The 19,444-nt window shown below is 45.3% G+C and overlaps 1 protein-coding gene across 9 annotated transcripts in view; it reads right to left on the bottom strand.

The window, feature by feature from the left end:
* The window catches only part of SRGAP3 (SLIT-ROBO Rho GTPase activating protein 3), a 259,375-nt gene that overhangs the window by 139,511 nt on the left and 100,420 nt on the right, over positions 1-19,444 (bottom strand). For all 9 annotated transcript variants that reach the window (XR_004485868.2, XM_033437233.2, XM_033437228.2 and 6 more), the window contains exon 2: positions 1,400-1,592. Coding sequence is in view for 8 of the 9 variants with exons in the window: in XM_033437233.2 (XP_033293124.1) it covers positions 1,400-1,592 (193 nt within the window). In the remaining variant the exon portion in view is untranslated. The remainder of the gene's footprint in view (positions 1-1,399; positions 1,593-19,444) is intronic.

Raw genomic sequence — 19,444 nt, 5'->3', positions numbered from 1 at the left:
CGGACATTAGGCGAAGTGGAATAAGCCAGTCACAAAAGGACAAATACTGTATGATTCCACTAATATGAGGTCCGTAGAGCAGTCAGACTCATAGAGATAGACAGTAGAATGGTGGGTGCCAGGGCGGGGGGAGAGGGAAATGGGGCATTATTTACAGGGTGCAGAGTTTCACACTTGTAAGATGAAGCAAGGGTTCTGGGGAAGGATGGGGGTGATGGTTGCACAACAGTGTGAATGTACTTAATGCCACACTCCTGTACATTTTAAAATATTTAAGGGCTTCCCTGGCGGCGCAGTGGTTGAGAGTCTGCCTGCCGATGCAGGGGACACGGGTTCATGCCCCGGTCTGGGAATTTCCCACATGCCGCGGAGCAGCTGGGCCCGTGAGCCATGGCCGCTAAGCCTGCGCGTCTGGAGCCTGTGCTCCGCAACGGGAGAGGCCACAGCAGTGAGAGGCCCGCGTACAGCAAAAATATATATATATATATTTAAGATGGTAAACTTTATGTTATGTGTATTTTACCACAATTTAAAGCTACGTAGAGAGAAAAAAAGAGATCGAACCCAGGGGAAAGAAGAACGGGGCAGGCAGGATGAAACAAGTCTCTGGTCTCCTGGGGTTGAGGGCCATTCACTGGAGAGATGACCCACAGGGGAGGGGGACCTCCAGGGAGTACGGCGGAGGGGGAGACAGGTGTAGGAGGACGCATCCCAGTGAGGTCGTGGCTCCTGCCCACGCTTGGCGGCTGGCCCCGCGGGTTCTGAGCTAGGGGCATTTGCAGCTGGAGAACTCAGCCAGGGACGTGCCCAAGAGGACCAAGCCTCCCTCCCTCCTCGAAATCAGAGCTTAGGGTATGAGAAATTAGGCCCTGGAGGGTGTGTGTAGGTAAATAAGCAACTAAGGCAGCAACTAAGCCTGGCACTGTCCTCCAGGGGAGGAAGGAAGAGGAATGCTTTGAGCATCTGTTTCACAGGGAAGAAATTCTGAGGCCATTGTGCTGAAGGAATGCAGACATGGGCTGGCTCACCCCCAGATAAAAGAGAACTGGGGAGAGTCAGGATGTCCTGAAAGGAGGTAGGCTGTCACCTTGGCCCAAATGGAAGACAGCGCAGAGCCTGGTGCTTGGTGGGATAATCACAACAGAACGATTTATTGAGCACTTAACTCTGTGACAAGCACTTCTCTTGGGTCCCTTGTGTATTCCCTTCAGCATCTTTATGGGTAGCAACTATTTCTAGCTTCACTTTACGCTGAGGAAGACTGAGGCTTGGAGTTGGAAGTTACCTGCAGACCCCGGGCCCTAGACGCACACCATTTGCCCCCAGTGAGTCCTTGCCTCATTTCTGCTTCAGCCCCAGCACTGCCTCCCACCGCCCCAGACCCCTGGCCCCTTCTCACTTGAACTGGTGCTCCCGGGAGCTGCGGATCTTGGAGGAGAAGCGCTCAGCCAGTTTCTCCAGGCTGCGGGAGTACTCAAGCTCGATCTCGGCTTTCCGGCGGAAAAACTCCTGGAGGTCCTGGAGCAGCTGCAGCCTCGACTCAGACTGCTGCTCCAAGCACTTGAACTGCTCCACCAGCTGCGTGCGGATCTCTGCGGACAGAGGCAGGAGCAGGCTGTTAGGCAATGGTGGGGAGAGCAGAGGGACCCACCCAGTCGACCCAATGCCAGTGGCCCAGGCACTGCAATTCCAGCTACCCCCTCCCTACCATCTGCCACCCAGAGCCTCTCCAGGTATTGGCAGGACGATTTGGCAAATGCCAGTTTTGGCCATGGTGTAACCCAGTGTTTTCCAAAGTTGAATCATTGCACGTCACCACCACGATTTTTGCCATATCCACACACGACCAGCATTATTATTTCTTCTGTATGATCCAGTAAATTTGCTCATTTTTCTTACTGGAAAGAACTTACAGTTTTATGTCATTATGACAAGTGTAAAACTAGAACGACTTGCCACCCTGATACACAGAAAATTTATTCAACAAAAACAGAAATTTTGTAAAATTCTCTCTAAAGACTACTGCTATCAAACGCCCTAAGCCTAAACTGCTCGATCTCCATCAACAAGAGGAATACAGGAGCATGAGAGGAGTTAAAGACAGACTTTCTCCAGGTATAGTCAGGACTGAGCGAGGGCTGAGCGTTTCAGTGTTATTCACTCTTAGGTTTCAGGGTTATTTAAGGCCATGCCTGTGTTCTACTCTGAATCACCTTGAATTCCATTGCATCAACATCTCAGGTATGTAGCCCAGACTTCAGGAAATCCTGACAGAGCAAATCAGGTCTGTGCAACCAGGGCAAAAGTTCATAAGCAGGGGCTAGAGATAAAAATCACAGCCAGATCCCAGTGGTTCTGCCACTGCTGCCATCTCCATGCATTAACCCCTTCCCTGCCATCCCACGAGCTGCTCAAGAGATCAGTCTCCCCACTCTATGCTCACACCAACTCCCTGCTCAAAACTGCCCAAGGCACCCCCACTCTGGCTGAGTATTAAGTCCAACTCCTTAGCACAGAATTCAAGGCCACCCATCACCTGGCCCCAAACTTCATTTCTCTGGATTTACCCCCAGTGGACTCTCCAAGCAATCCAAACCAGTCCCTGAGATGTCCAATTCCTCCTGCAGAAATGGGCCTCCTGTCTGAAAAGGTGGCCAGCACCATCTTAGCATCCTCTGGAGAAATGGTCTTCAAAGGGGGCAGCCCTACTCTGGGGCACTCGAAGCCTTCCCAAGGGGTGCACAGGCAGGAAGTGTTACAAAGGAATCGGTTTGAGATCCTGTTTCCATTCCCACTCTTTCCTCCTCTGCCTGAGAATGTGCCTCAGCATCTCTCCTTTCCCACCTCACTCTTTACAACTGTCCTCTCTCTTTGCAGAAGAAAGACTAACTTCTCCGTCGTCCAGAGTCTGGCTGTGGTGCAGTGCCCCAAAGTGTCAAGACAGACTTTGAGGACGATTTAGAATGTTGGTGCTCGCAAATCTTCTTTAACCTAGTTCATAAATCCTCGCTCCTCAAAGTGTGGTCCATGGACCAGTAGCATTAGCATCACCCATAGACTTATTAGAAACACAGAACCTCAGGTCCCAACCCAGACCTTCTGAATCACAATCTGCATTTTAACAAGATCCCTGGATGGTCCTTATGCACCTTAAAGCCATCAACCATCCATCCACATCATTATGAGAAGTATTTCCCATACTGTCTTACTTTTTATTTTTAGTAATTATTTATCAAATTATAAAACATTGATATTATTTTGATGAACTGTATGATAAATCAATCTGAAATAAAGATACTTAGGGTTTTATGGCCAAAGGAATTTTTTTTAAAGGTCCATTTCAATTTAAATACATATTTTGGGCAAAAAGAATAGAGCAATCAATAAAAAAGTTCAGGGACTTCCCTGGTGGTCCAGTGGTAAAGAATCTGCCTTACAATGCAGGGGACGCGGGTTCGATCCCTGGTCAGGGAATTAAGATCCCACATGTCGCGGGGCAACTAAGCCCGTGCGCCACAACTACTGAGCTCGTGTGCCTCAAAGAGAGAGCCCACGTGCCGCAACTAAGACCTGACACAGCCAAAAAAGAAATTAAATAAATAAATAATAAGTAAAAAAATAAAAAAGTTTAAGCATAAAAATATATTACAATAAAATTCTGTGAAGGAAGTAGAAGGAAATTATGAGCTCAAGAAGGTAAAGACAGGAACAATGTAAATGTAAAATTTCTGCCTTGTATAGGTAATTTTTGATGAGTGGTGGTGGATACCAATATATTGTGGTATTTATCTTACCACCTGGTAATTCCACTCATGGATCATACCCCAAAGAAATCAGTGTTTATGTGTACAAAAAAATACGGAAAAATACTCATAGAAGATTTATAGCTAAATATTAGAAACAACCCAAAATGTCCATTAAGAGTAGATAAGATTTTTTTTTCAGTAGGGCAATTTATTTCAAAATGCTTGTCACTCTTAAAATAGTAAGGTAAATTTATGCAAAGAGTAGGTAAGAGTTTTTAAATGTGAGGTATTCATTCAATGGAATACTATACGATAAGGAAAAAATGAACTACTGCTTGCTACTTGCTTAACTCTCCTTATGTTGATGGAAAGAAGGAAGAAAAAATGAGATCATGCAAAAATAGTTTATGGTGATAGAGGTCAGAGAAATGATCACCTTTGGGGGATACTGACTGAGAGGGGATGTGAGGGTATATTCTGGAATGCTGGAGATAGACTATCAAGGTTACACCTTGATCTGGGTGGTAGGCACACTGGTAAAAATGAACTGAGCTGCACACTTAAGATCTGGGCATTCTACTGTTTATAAGTGATACTTCAATAAAAAGGCAAACTAAAAATTGCTGTTATTTAGTTTCCATTTGATACATTTAAGAGAGTAGGGTAATTTTGCTCTAAGAGGTCAATATTTACAACCAGGCAGAAATGATATCCTTTGTAACTATTTAAACTTCTAATGAAACATTTCAGATGTCAAGTTAAAATGTGTGGGGCAAAAGAGATTTTTTCCCCCAAAGTTCATTTAGAGGGTAGGCAAGCAAAAAAGTTTTAAAACCAGTGCTTTAGAGCCCAAGCTCTGCTCCTCCCAGGAAGTCCTGGACAGCTCAGCCCTCATGACCCTCCTATGAACTCCCTTGGTACTTGCAATTAGTCTCAGACCGCCTCGTACTATTTTTTTAATTCTTCATGTATGCGCGTCATATTGCCTTAGCTCCCCGAATGAAATTTAAGTTCTAACAGTGGATTCTCCCAGCACACATGGTATGTCAGTATCTGTATAACAAATTACTATTTGCCTTTACCAAGTGCTTTTACCCAAGGACATCAATTGCTGTGATTATGGGAATCTCACCCAACACACACACACACACACACACACACCACACAAGCACCATACACACACCACACATACACCAGACACACATACAACACACGCCACACACTCACACAAAACGCACACACTCACCATGCACGCATTTACACACACCACACACAACCCACCACAGATACACACACCATACACAAACCACATACATATACCACACAAACTCACATACCACACATACACCACAACCACCACACACACACTACAAACACACCACATACCACACACACACCACACATGTCCACATGCACACTCACACACATACACCACACACATTCACACACACCACACATACACTGTTCCCACACCAGACATGGATATTATTATTATCCATTTTTACAGATGAAGAAACCAAGGCTTCTGTGTGAACCAATCAGGAACTTGTCCAAGGTCACATTTTGTTCTATGAACTGTAACAATCTACGCAGGCACTCCTTGACACAGCCTACTTGTTAAATTGGATTGAGATGCCTTCACTCCACAAGTACAAACCCTGCCATATCAACACATAGTTACAAAAATGCTTTCTAAATTTTTTTTTTTGATGGGAACCATTTTTAAAGTCTTTACTGAATTTGTTACAATATTGCTTCTGTTTTTATGTTTTGCTTTTTTGGCCCGGAGGCATGTGGGATCTTAGCTCCCCAACCAGGGATCGAACCCGCACCCACTGCATTGGAAGGCAAAGTCTTAACCACTGGACCACCAGAGAAGTCCCTAAATATTTTTAAAATTACTTGTAGACCATCCACTATTTAGGACTCATAATAACCTTAATAATTACTGTGAGCACTTACAGAGCACATCATGTGTTCCACGCCTGATGCTGAGTTCTTTGGATATTTATCTCACAGAATCTGTATAGCACCCCCTCTAAGGTGGGTGCTACTAGTATTCCCCCACTTTTTCCCCATAGATGAGGAAGTGGAGGCTCAGAGGTAAGCAGTCTCTGGTCATAACAGCTGATGTGTGGCAATTAAGCTAAAAATCAAGCCCAGCTCCTTCAGATGGGAGCAATGACCCTCCCAACTCCTCACCTAACTGAGGCCATACTACTTGCTTTAAAAGACTTGAATCTAACTTCTTGTGTTCAATACACAAGAAGTTGTGTATTCAACTTCTTGTATCCTTTTTGTAACAAGACGGTGGGCTAAAGAGATATTATTTATCAAAAATGCTGCAGCCACTGCCCTCCTCCATTATAGGGCATGATCAGGAGCCAATGTTCTCATATTTTAGAGGAAAATCTCATAAATCACACTGTGCTGACAGGAGATGATTTGGAAGGAGCAGAGAAACCTCCCCCAGTTCACACAAGCAGCTGGAGGCTCTAGCAGCTTGGACGGCTCAGAGTCAAGTCTTTCTAGCAGGAAATGCCCTGGCAGGAGCCGGACTGCAGCCTGCTGGTGCTGTAGAACCCTGCAGGGATTTGACTACCCATCTCCTTATCTCTAACTCCCTTCCAACTTGCTCTTCCTTGGAGCCAGCACAGATTTGGTTTTTCTCCTGGAAGATTTCAAAAGGAGGGGGAAATAAATAAATAAATAAAACAATTGCTCACAAGGCACAGACTTCATTCAGAAGACTGTCCCCTGGGAGTGGTTCCAGGCTCAGCACAGCACTGAGTAGCAGAAAAATCAAAGGGGGTTGGGCAGGGAGGAGAAGGGGCTTGGAAAGTCGGAAAAGGCTTTGATATCAGAACCTTAGAGCTGCAGGGGACGTGCATGACTCCTGGCGCAGCCTCTGGTTTTACAGACAGAGGCGTGAAGCCCAGAGAAGGTCTCCTGAAGCACAGCTCTCCCTGTGTTGCTCTCCTGATAAAACTCTCCACGGAGTAATAGGGGAGAACAAATTCTACTCCATATTTGATGTGCTTCTTTTACTTTAACCTTTGTATTCTATTGCTTTTGCTACAAGTTAACCATGAAAAGAATGTTGCCTATGGCCTGAAATATACAGGATAGCCCTTCTCAAGTCTCTGGCCTTTAAAGGAATAACACTCTTCCATTCATATAGAGATAAAAAAGTTGCAGAACAGAGAATAACATTTGTCCTGCTGGAGGTTTACAAGAACACTGTGACCAGGCCTGCGTAAACAGCTGCAGGAACAAAGGATTCAAAGGATTCCTGCGCCAAGAAGTTTGCAACCACCAACCACACCCCCTCCCCTTTTAGTAAGAAAGAAGCCTGAATCCTGAATCGGGGAAGATGGTCCTTTGGGACACTAGTCCATCATCTTCTCAGTCTCCTGGCTTTCCAAATAAAGTCACTATTCCCTGCCACAACAACCCGTCTCTCAAATTACTGGCCTGTTGTGCCGAGAGCAGGACGAGCTTGGACTTAGAAAGATGACTCCCTATTGCTTACAGGATAGAGGCCAAACGCCTCCGACATTCAGAGTCCAAGAGTCGACAGCCTGCCTAACCACCCCCCTTAACACTCCCGCTTATTGTGCAAGCAACAGTCTCACCCAAGACCATGGCGCCTGCACCAATGCTACCACCCATGGCAATACTCAGGTGACCCACGTTGCAGGAGGACAAGTTTCCTCACACTCTTCACCCCACTCACAACCACAACCTCACAAGCAGAGGGAGCAGGGAGATTCTTCAGATCCAAGGTAATTAAGAATTCTTTTTTTTTTTAATTTAATTTTATTTTGATTCTTTTCCCTCTCTTTTTTTAAATTTTATTTATTTATTTTTGGCTGCATTGGGTCTTTGTTGTGGTGCGCGGGCTTCTAATTGCGGTGGCTTCTCTTGTTGTGGAGCGCGGGCTCTAGGTGCACAGGCTTCAGCAGTTGTAGCACGTGGGCTCAGTATTGTGGCTCACGGGCTCTAGAGCACAGGCTCAGTAGTTGTGGCGCACGGGCTTAGTTGCTCCACAGCATGTGGGATCTTCCAGGACCAGGGTCTGAACCCGTGCCCCCTGCATTGGCAGGCGAATTCTTTTTTTTTTTTTTTTTTTGCGGTACGCGGGCCTCTCACTGCTGTGGCCTCTCCTGTTGCAGAGCACAGGCTCCGGACACGCAGGCTCAGCGGCCATGGCTCACGGGCCCAGCCGCTCTGCGGCATGTGGGATCTTCCCGTACCAGGGCACGAACCCGTGTCCCCCACATCGGCAGGCAGACTCTCAACCACTGTGCCACCAGGGAAGCCCAGGCAGGCGGATTCTTAACCACTGCGCCACCAGGGAAGCCCTCTATTTTTTTTTTTAATTAATGGACTATTTTTAGAGCAGTTTTAGGTTTAAAGAAAAATTAACCAGAAAGTACAGAGTTCTCATATAACCTCCCTCACTCTCCTGCACAGATCCCCCTATTATTAGCCTCTTGCATTGGTGTGGTACATTTATTACAATTGATGGACAATACTGATATATTATTATTAACTAAAGTCCATAGATTACATTAGGGTCACTCTTGTGTTTTACATCTATGGTTTTAAAAAATGCATAATGTCATGTAGGCATCACTACAGTATTATACAGAGTATTTTCACTGCCCTAAAAATCCCCTATGCTCCATCTAGTCATCCTTTCCTCCCTCCTCGTCCTAACCCCCAGCAACTACTCATCTTTTTACTATCTCTGTAGTTTTGCCTTTTTCTAAAGGTCGTATAGTTGGAATCATACATTATGTAGGCTTTAAAACTGGCTTCTTTTACTTAGTAATATGCACTTACAGTTCTTTCATGTCTTTTCATGGCTTGATAGCACATTTCTTTTTATTGCTGCATAATATTCCATTATTTGTAATAATATTCCATTATTTGTAATAATATTTATGGTTTCTGTATCCACTCACCTTTTTGACAATTATGAATATTTTGTGCAAGCTTTTGTGTAAACATAAGTCATCACCGCATCTGGATAAATACCTTTTTGTTAAGTAATAGACTAAATTTAAGAGCAGTTTTAGGTTTACAGGAAAAAGAGGGAATTCTAGTTTTAAAACACAGGAGTTTTAAAAATTAGTACAAAATTCAAAAAGTAGAAAGTGTATAAAGAGGAAGTTGTCTCTTCCACCCTTGTTCACCAGCCACCTAGTCCCTCTCTAGCAAGGTAACCAAGTTTCCAAGTTCACGTTTCTAGAAATAACTGCATATTTCAAAAACATTATTTCCCCTGTTTTTATACATATTATATAGCATGACATTCACAGTGTTCTGTACTTTCTTCTTTTAAGAATACATTGTAAGGGACTTCGCTCCAATGCAGGGAGCACAGATTCAATCCCTGGTCGGGGAACTAAGATCCCGCATGCTGCATGCTGCAGCCAAAAACAAAACAAAACAAAACACACACACACAAAATACACTGGGGAACTCAATCCATGTCATTTTATAAAGAACTTCCACATTCCTTTTTACAGCACTATAGAATTCCACATTCTATATTCTATATTCCAGATGTACAATTTTTTTAGCCAGTCCCCTTTCCTGGACCTTTAGGTTGTTTGTAATTGTTTACCACCATAAAAAGTGCTGGAATAAACAGCCATATACAAGCCTCATTTTGCACACCTGCAGGGATGTCACCTGTGTGATGGATTCTTCACAGAGAAGTGCAGATCAAAAGGCACTGATGTTAGCATTTTGAGATTGCAAAAGTGCCCTTCCCTGAAATTTCACCAACTTGTACTCCCAGCAGAAATTTATGAGAGGGTCACAGGGACTATTAGAAACCTGACACGCTGGGATTTACTTCAAAATAACCTTGGGTAGGGGACCAGGGAGTGGTAGCAATATAGGTAAAAAACATGATTGGCCTTGAGTTGATTGGTGAAGTTTAGCTGTAGTGATGAACATGGGGAAGAGGCTTCTTATACTATTCTCTCTAATTTTGTAATGTTTGAAACTTTCCGTAATAAAAAGGAGAACAAAGAAAGTCAGGCAAGGCCAGAAATATGATACAGAGCCTGCAGCTCTGGTTAACAGGTCTGACCAGTTAGAAATTAAGAATGCCAATAACTTGTCCCTAGAGGCCTCTGCCCCTATCCTGCAGAGGGCTCTCCTGGGCTAGAAGGAGGGGGCCAGAGCACGACCCTCAGAGCAGGCCCCGCTCAATTCTCATCTTTAGACCCTGTCCTGCGAATGTGGTAACTTTTCTGACACTCCCTGGGACGGTGAGGCCCCACTTTCACAGTCTGTGTCCGTCCTGAAAATCAAGATCAAGTGTTTTCCCGCTCTGCTCCCCAGAGGCGGCTGGTGTACCCTCCCCAGGACAAAGTTTCAGGAGCTAACAAGGAGGATGGTATGTTACACAACTACACACAATCCTGCCTGAGGCTGGCACTATTCTCATTCCTACTTTATAGATGAAGCAATTGAGACGCAAGGAGGGGGTGTGAGTGCCTATGGTCACCCAGAAAGTGGCAGAGCCAGGGCTCAAATCCAGAGTAAGGGGCAGACAGGAGCCAAGATGACCCAGTCTCCAGGTCAGGGTGCTTTCCCTGGGGGTTGTCCCAACGCCCCCTCTTGCAGGGATCATGTCCCACTCCACCTCCTGTCTCCACCCCCCACTCCATCTGTCATCTCTGTGCCATTCTCACTGGTTCTGGCTGTCATCGTGTCCCCCAGTGCAACCTGAGCTTGACCTCAGGCCCTCCTGTGATAGAAGAAGACACCAGTTCAAAGCCTGGCCCTGCCACATATTCAGCAGGTGAACTCAGGAACATTTCCTCATTTCCCAGGGACTCAGTTCCCCCTGTAAAATGGGGATGATAGTAATCTACCTCATATTGTTGTTAAGGGTTGATAAGTGACCATGGAGAAAGTTCTTGGTACACTGCTTCATCTATATCAGCACTGCACACAGTGGCCACTAGCCACACGTGGCTATTTAAATTTGATCAAAATAAAACATTCATTCCTCAGTTGCACGTGCCACTTTTCCATCGCTCAAAAGCACGTGTGGCTAGTGGCTACTGTATTGGACAGCACAGAATATTTCCATCACTGAAGAAACTTCTATTGGATAGCACTGTATGAGAGGCTCAGTAATGGTTAGCTATGATTCTCATTTATTGTTATTGCTTTCTGTGGCCATTTCTCATATCCTCAGATGGAATAAAGTCCTAAGGCAGGGGTGACACCCATGTTTTATTGCTCAGAATTTGCGCTCAGTGCTTCCAACAAGAGCAGTGTAATGGGGCCCGCGAGGCCCTCACAACAGTGTGATGGAGACCCACTCTCATTGCCGCCAGCCCAACGCCCAGGATCCTGAGGGGTCCACAGCCATCCGCCTCTAGCCTTAGGAGAAGCAGTGTGGCAGAGTGGATGGACGCAGCAGAGTCTGGACTCCAACTGCTCTCATGAGTTGGACTGTTGTCTCTGCCAGAGGCCATCATGAGGTCTTGGGCCAACGAGTCATTTTCTCTGAACTGTTTTCCCATCTGTAAAAGGCAGGTAACTGTGCTTATCCTGCAGCATTGCTGCAAAGATCAAAAATAATGTGTAGAATGTGCCAGGCACCTAGAAGACCCTCGGCAAACAGCCACCACCGAGAGGTGGCATGACACAGCAGGAAGGGCACAGCTCCCAGGCTTTGGGGAGAGCCAGCCTGGACTCCAAACCTGGTTTTCTCCACTTTGCAGAAGTCGCCTTGGCTCTCTGAGTCTCTTTTCTAGTCTATAAAATGGAGAATAATAATACCTTCCTGGTGGGTTTGTCAAAAGGGCGAGAGGTGGTGTGCATATAAAGCCCCTGGCTTGGTGCCTGGTACATAGCAGGTAGGCAATAAATGGCAGGAGGACTTCCCTGGTGGCGCAGTGGTTAAGAATCCGCCTGCCAATGCAGGCGGCATGGGTTCGAGCCCTGATGCGGGAAGATCCCACATGTTGTGGAGCAGCAACAGCTGTGCGCCACAACTACTGAGCCTGCGCTCTAGAGCCCGCGAGCCACAACTACTGAGCCCGTGTGCCACAACTACTGAAGCCCGAGCGCCTAGAGCCCGTACTCCGCAACAAGAGAAGCCACCGCAGTGAGAAGCCCACGCACCGCAACAAAGAGTAGCCCCCGCTCACCGCAACTAGAGAAAGCCCGCGTGAAGCAACGAAGACCCAACGCAGCCAAACATAAATAAATAAATATATATTAAATAAGTAAATAAATAAATGGCAGGAATGAGACATCACTATCGCTGCAGCCACGTAGAGTGAGACTGGGGCACGCTGGGCACTGAGCTAGCTGATTCCCAGGCTCAAGTCACGCCCTCTGTCCACCACCCCACAAGGACCATGTATCACCCCGGGACACCCTGGTGTATCATCCTGCGGCCTGTCGGCGCTACGTTCCCTCTTCCTTCCCTGCATCTGTGCCAGCCTGGGCCCACGTTTCTTTCCTTCTCTGGGTCCTGCACAAAAGTCTCCACGACCCCAGCACGGGCTCTGCACCCCAGCCACTTCACCCAGCCTCGTGAACGTAAAGATGCAGCTCGTCGTGGGGCCCCACGCCCCGGAGGGCACCCAGCTCCGGGCTGCTGTCAGGGCAGAATTCGCGCACAGCCGTTTCCCTGCAACCACTGCCGCCATGCGACCAGCTCTGCCCCGCCCGACCAGTGGAGCCAGCCTCCCCCTGGAAGCAAGCTTCTCTCTGCAGGCTCCAACCGGCTCACGGCACCTTGCATTATCTCTCTCATTTTGCCCAGGACCTCTACTAAAGACTTAAGTCTGTCCTTAATTAACCTTGACCAAGCCCCTTCGCATCCTACATCGCTTCTGACCACAGAAGAGGGCGGCAGGGAAGGATGAGGAAATTGAGGCCCAAGAGAAGGTAAAGGACCTGTGGGAATCACAGGATTCAATTCCGGCTGGCCTGACCCTGCCAGGTGCTGCCCTGGTCTAGCTCTGCTCCCCACCCATCTGAGGGAATCAGACCCAGAATGAGATTGTTTCTCAAATCTTAGCACGGCCTCAGCCCTGATAAATGGGCCACTGGGTGATACGGTGCCAAGAGCTGGGTCTGGGATCAGAGTTGCTGAGTTCAGAGCCTGGCCTTGAAGTTCGCTAGCTGTGTGAACTTCAGCAAATCAGCCTCTCTGGGCCGTGGCTTTCCCATCTGCAAAATGGAACGAATAACAGCAGACAATTATGGCACTTCGTGCTTCCCACTGTCTCCTTCTTCAAGCAAAGCAGTGAATATTATGCTACAGCCTTAGGAAGAGGTCGCTACTACTGTTATACCACTGGATAGACTGAGGCACAGAGAGGTGAAGTGATTTGCCTAATTTCATCTAAACATTAAGGAGGCTTTTGGCTCCAAATCATGTATCACTTGCCAGAGGTGTTTCCTGCGCGCTTACCGTATGTCCTATACCAAGTCAGCCAAGTTTTTACACTCTGTCTTTAGCCATCTCACAATTACTCGGGGTAGCAAAGGCCAGGCTTAGAACAGATAATCAAAGCACATCAACCCCTGAGGCCTCCCTGAAACAAAATTATATCCGCTTCCAGCTTTCTGGGGAGTGGGGGAACACATATGTTGGAAAGCAGCTGGGTGAAGTGACTGGCATTTCCCCCTCTGCTTCTGTTGATGAACATGGGGAAGACCATGTGCCTCCCCCACAAAGGAAACAGAGTATATGAGCTAGTGTTCTGAAAAAATAAGAACTATTTAATGATGATGATGATAATGCTGTCAGCCAGGAAAATCTTCCTCTAAGAGGAAATTATATGGTCCCAAAGAAACTAGGGAATTAGCACTGGATATACGTTCATAGTTGAAAAGATGGGAGACGAGATTCCCACTTCCCACTGTGGTCCAATAGCACAGATTCAGCTCTGCGGCCCTGTGGACATCCCTACCTGGATTGCGAAGCCAGGTCCCTTGAGGAGAGTTCAAAGCGGAGTGGGTGGGAGAGAGGGTTTCCCTACAGCATCTGGGCTGTGTCCAAATAACAGCCATTCCTTCTCATGAAGAAGTCAGACGGAAGTTGCCTCCCCACCTTCCAGATGTTCAGTGAAAAGCAAAGAATGGTCAGAATAAGGCCACGCCTCCTCCTACCAGAAGCTCTCAGTTAAAATTGGACATGATCAGTTTCAACACGACATTAATATTCACGACTTTGTTGCTCAATGGTTCTTGAAGGATCAGATGTATTTAAATGGGAAAAGGTCAGGAATCATTAATACTGAATTTCCAGCTGCATCCTCTGACCAAAGACGCTTTTCTTTGTGTTTCCAATCCTACCCTGCTCCCAGAACTCAGAAGTCAGAGAACTGGGGACCCCTGGAAACATCTGTTTCCTAAACTTCAGAGCCATTTTCACAATGTGTCCTCTCTAAAAACCATCTATCCTATATTTATTTAATATATATTTTTAAATCACCTCACTTTTTACAGGGGATACTTTACAGTATTGACATAAATGGAAAAACCTGAGTCACTCTCCATTGATGGAAGGTAACTGTAAAAGTAAATACAATGATCAGAAAATAATGTTATTCAATTCTGCCTAGATTCTGTAGCCTGAGACCAGATTTCTTTCTTTTTTGTTTTTTTAAATTAATTTATTTTACTTTTGGCTGCATTGGGTCTTCATTGCTGCGCATAAGCTATCTCTAGTTGTGGCGAGCAGGGGCTACTCTTCGTGGCAGTGCGCGGGCTTCTCATTGCGGTGGCTTCTCTTGTTGTGGAGCATGAGCTCTAGGCACGCAGGCTTCAGTAGTTGTGGCATGCGGGCTCAGTAGTTGTGGCTCATGAGCTCTAGAGCACAGGTTCAGTAGTTGTGGCGCATGGGCTTAGTTGCTCTGCGGCATGTGGAATCTCCCTGGATCGGGGCTCAAACCCGTGTCCCCTGATTGGCAGGCGGATTCTTAACCACTGCGCCACCAGGGAAGCCCATCCAGCTTTCTTTTTGATAAAAGGAGTCTGGTAAGTATTGAAGGAAGTGTTGAAGACACACTAGCACCTAACAGCAATTTTCTCCTTAAGAGGGTTGAAGGAGAATTAACAAAGGAAATAAGTTATCTGTTTCTGTGAGTCAACACTATTTAGTTCTGTCCCTGTGAACCACCTAAAATTACCCTATATATACACCATCAGTGGTGCTCATCCCTCACTTCAGGAAACAGCAATTGGTCTAGTTCCTTAATTCACAAAAGGGAAACTGAGGAACAGAGAGCCTTACCCCAATGTGGTACCAGAACCTGGGTCTCCCAGCTTCTTAGCCACTGCTCAGCTCTTTTGACTACAGTTCTTCATATACAAGTCCTTTCTGCTCTGTTGTGACAACAGGCAGCTAGCACAATGTCAGTGTCTACCACCAAATTGGTTCCTCACAAATATTTTTAAATGAATATATTAGCCAGTCAGAAGAAACAGTGCATTGTGGAAGGTTGAATAATGACACCCCCGCAAGGATATTCAGCTCCTAATCCCTAGAACCTGTGAATATTACCTTAAATGGCAGAAAAGGACTGTGCAGATATGATTAAATTAAGGATCTTGAGATGAGCAGATTATCCTGAATTACCCAGGTAGATCCTAAATGGAATCACGAGTGTCCTTATAGGAGAGAGAAAGAAAGAGATTGGCACAGACAGAAGAGGAAGAGGTGATGAGACTACAGAGGCAGAGATTGGAGTGATGCAGCCACAAGCCAGGGAACGCTGGCAGCCACCAGAAGCTGGAAGAGACAAGGAATGGATTCTCCCCCAGCGTCTCTGGAAGGAGTAAGTGGGGTCCCCTGACAACATCCTTATTTTGGCCTGGTGAAACTGACTTCAGACTTCTAGCTTCTACAACTGTGAGAGAATTAATGTGTGTTGTTTTAAGTCACCAGATTAGTGGTAATTTGTTACAGCAGCCATGGGAAACTTATACAGTGTACATTATTACCACTTTGAAAGCTCTAAAGAATTACAGAATATGGTCTAAGCAGTGCATGATATAGAAATTCAGATGACCAGAAGAGGGAGGGACCTTGGGGTGCTGGAGAGCTAGCTGAGACCTCATGAAGGAGGAGAGCTGAGGCGGGATTTGTAGGATCCAGAAAAGCAGAGAGAAGGAGCTGGGCATTATATTATACAAACCCACAAGCATTTCCTGACTGCCTACTATATCTGTGTTAAAGGACAGGAGGATCTGAGATAGAAATAACGTGTACAACAGGATCCCTGCCCTCAAGGAAGTACCAGTGTACTGGGAGGATAAGGCATACCTAGGTGAAAAAAAAAATTAGCAATATGAATTGGAATAATTCCCTTTCTAGGATCAGAGGAATACACCCAAAAATGTGCAGGAGTTTTTATCACAACGTTATTTATAAAAGTAAAAACTTGGACACAATGCAACATAATCCAACAACAGAGGATTGGTTAAATATCCTCATACATCCATGCGATAAACTTCTCTGCAGTTTAAAAATCAGTGCTGTATAATAGTTAATGATATAATGATATAATAGTTATTATAGTTAATATAGTAGTTAATAGTTACAGTAGTTAATATGTAATTAATTGGAAAGTTAAAGTTAATTGGAAAACGCCCATAATATATAGTTAAATAACAAAAGTGGGTTACAAAAATAGGAGGTATAATTTAGTCTTCCCAAAATATAACTATACCTATTTATACACAGAGAAAAACTAAAGAATATACACCGAAGTGTTAATTGTGGTTACCTCTACGTGGTGGGATTACAGATTGATTCATTTCTTGGATAAATATTTCCTGAGCACCTAGGTGCTAAGCCATGGCTTGGCAAATTTTTCCTAAGGGGCTAGATAGTAAATATTTTAGGTTTTGCAGGCCATACAGTCTCTATTGCAACTACCCAATCCTACTCTTGTAGCACAAGAGTAGCCACAGACAGTATGGCAATGAATACACATGGCTGTGTTTCAATAAAACTTTATTTATAAGAACAGGCAATGGGCCACATTTGACCCATTGGACCAAGGTTGCCAACACCTGCACTAATCCCTGTGCTTTTCTATTTCTGTATTTTTCAAATCCTCTACATAATAGACATTACACCTCTAATATGGGGAGGGGCAGTAAATTTTAAAAAACACTCACTATCGGGAATTCCCTGGGAGTCCAGTGGTTAGGATTCCAGGCTCTCACTGCCAAGGGCCCGGGTTCGGGAACTAACATCCCACAAGTTGAGCAGCGCAGCCAAAAAAAAAAAAGGATTAAAAAAAGAGTTTCTTAGAAACAAAAAGCAGCTTACTATCAATTGGCCCTGGAAAGGCCATGGTTGGGTCTAGTAGGGTAGCAACCTCAAATATCTCCAGGGGTTAGGCAGGTAACAAAAATGTGATTAGAGACCTTGCATAAAACAATACAGAGAGCACAGATTTCACCAAATATATTCAAATTCACTCTTTAATGTTAATGCTGTATCTGCTAAACAAAAGTGATCTATAAACCTCTAGTTTATGACTCCAGCAAATGTCACTTTAGCTAGTGCCAGCCCTGATTCAAACCCAGAGCATGACAGACCCCACTGTGCCATAGCTGTCCCCACCTTGACCCCATTAACTCATGTTGAAATGACCAGCTGGGGCCAGAGCTGCTAATCTTCATTGAGAAGGTGCCTCCGGCCATGTGTGCATTCACCTGACAGTAATAGGATGCAGGATGAATTTCCTTGACCTTCTGATGAGAATGCCACATGGAAGAATATCCAAGGCCTCAGTGAAGCCCAAATATTTTATGCACATTGCAGCTACTGCTCACGAAGGCTTGCCATGGGATGGAAAGGCACTACATCAGGCTGAGTGATTTATGTTTCTGAAAGCTACGTGAATTATTGCCCATTACCTCGTTCTGGCAACTTTGCAAATTCTTGCCAATTGATTTTTGGAAAGAAGAGAATGAGAAACAAGGTGGGTTGCTCCTCTGTGTGTGTGTGTGTCTGTGTGTGTAAAACTCTGCAAAGGTTTTCAAAGGGAATCTTTATCCATTCGACAACAGGGGCAGAGGTTAAATTTTCAAGGAGGTCAGTGAGCGGGGCCTGTTTATTTGAAGGAGTTTTATTTTTGTAGTGCACATCAAGCAAGTCTTTACAATCACTGCTCTAAATTCTTGTTGTCAATCAGGAACCTTCAGGGAAACTCTTCAGGAGACCTTCCATGCCTCAGAGGATAGATGGAGTGCAGCAAGACATAACAAAAGGAATCTAGATATGTACCTTCTCAAATTCTGAGTCCAGACAAATTTTAGGAAAAGGCTCAGAAAAAAATACAGAATTATTATGGTTGCCTAATGGCTTAATAATGGCTTACAAGCCTGAGCACAGATAATGTTAGCACATGAACATGCTGTGGTCTGGTAAGGCTATTTCATACTCAAACATGGACTTGAAAAAATAGGGTCTGGGCTAGTTCCCTCTCTGCCTTAAGGTATTAACCTCATCCATAAACTGGGATTAATGAGACCTACTTAATAATTGTGGTAAAAATCAAATTAGGATATATATACACACATGAAAGAGTTCTATAAACAGTAAAAAGTTTAACAGCTGTGATTCTTCTTCGTGGTATGATTATTATTACTTTATAAGAGTCCATTACCTGCAAATTAGAGCAAAATGTGGCTGTACATCCACCAACTGCAATAGCGACACAAGCTCGACCACAAAGGAAGTGGTTACAGCGTCCTTAGCAGACGCATCTCCCAGCGTTACAGCAAATTTCAACAGTCAGGCTGGAATCCCATCACTCACACTTGGGCTCAGAGAGAGCACTCACTACCCCAGTATAAATCTATGTGTGCTGCTAATGCAATATGGAACTCTCTGCCAAGCACGTATTTCATGTCTTGGGTCCTACTACCAAAGAGGAAAAATACCTCATGTTTATTCGCTTGCCACTTGGCAGCGGAAATGTAATGGGTTCTTTCTGCTCCCTGCCTGGGCCATAACTCTTCATGAGACGTTGGCCAGATAGCCTCACTCTTCTCGGTCAGTCGGTCAATGGATTGCTTTTGTGGTCCTACTACGGACCAAGCTCTGGGCTTCAAATTCCATACAAATCCGGGTTGTTGGATTAAGGTCTATTTCAGCGTTAAGAGCTTATCGGATGTTAACCAAGTGGACAATTTCTTAGTCTAACACCCCTCTGTGCCCCGTTTGGGCATAATTCAGGTTACGTGCTCTATAGTTCCACAGGAGTCACCTCCCAGCCAAGGTGCCCACCTCCCGCACCCATCGCGTGCAGATGAACTCCAGCCCCTCGGCCTTCCCCTTCCTCTTCCCTTGGCCTCTAGTAATTTCTCCCAACACTGAGGTGAATTGCTGGCAAGAACACAACAATAGCAGATTCTAACTTTCGAAGCACTGCCTGTTTCCTCCTGTTCAACTCTTACATTCTCCCTCCTGAGTGAGGGCAGCTGCTGTGGGTCAGCTTATGGGGGAACTGAACAGATAAAATGCCATCTAATATTGCGTTCCAGTTTCCAGGACCAAACCTTTTGGATCCTGAACGTACTTCATGGTAGGAAATACATGAAATATATTTCCTATATAGCAGAAACACAAATGCCAGTGGTGCTGATTCCTTTACAGCGTCTGTCTTTGAGAGGTTGAG

Source organism: Orcinus orca, chromosome 10 (genome assembly GCF_937001465.1).
Source record: "Orcinus orca chromosome 10, mOrcOrc1.1, whole genome shotgun sequence".
NCBI classification, from domain to species: Eukaryota; Metazoa; Chordata; class Mammalia; order Artiodactyla; family Delphinidae; genus Orcinus; species Orcinus orca.
This window is presented reverse-complemented; position numbering and strand designations above follow the sequence as displayed.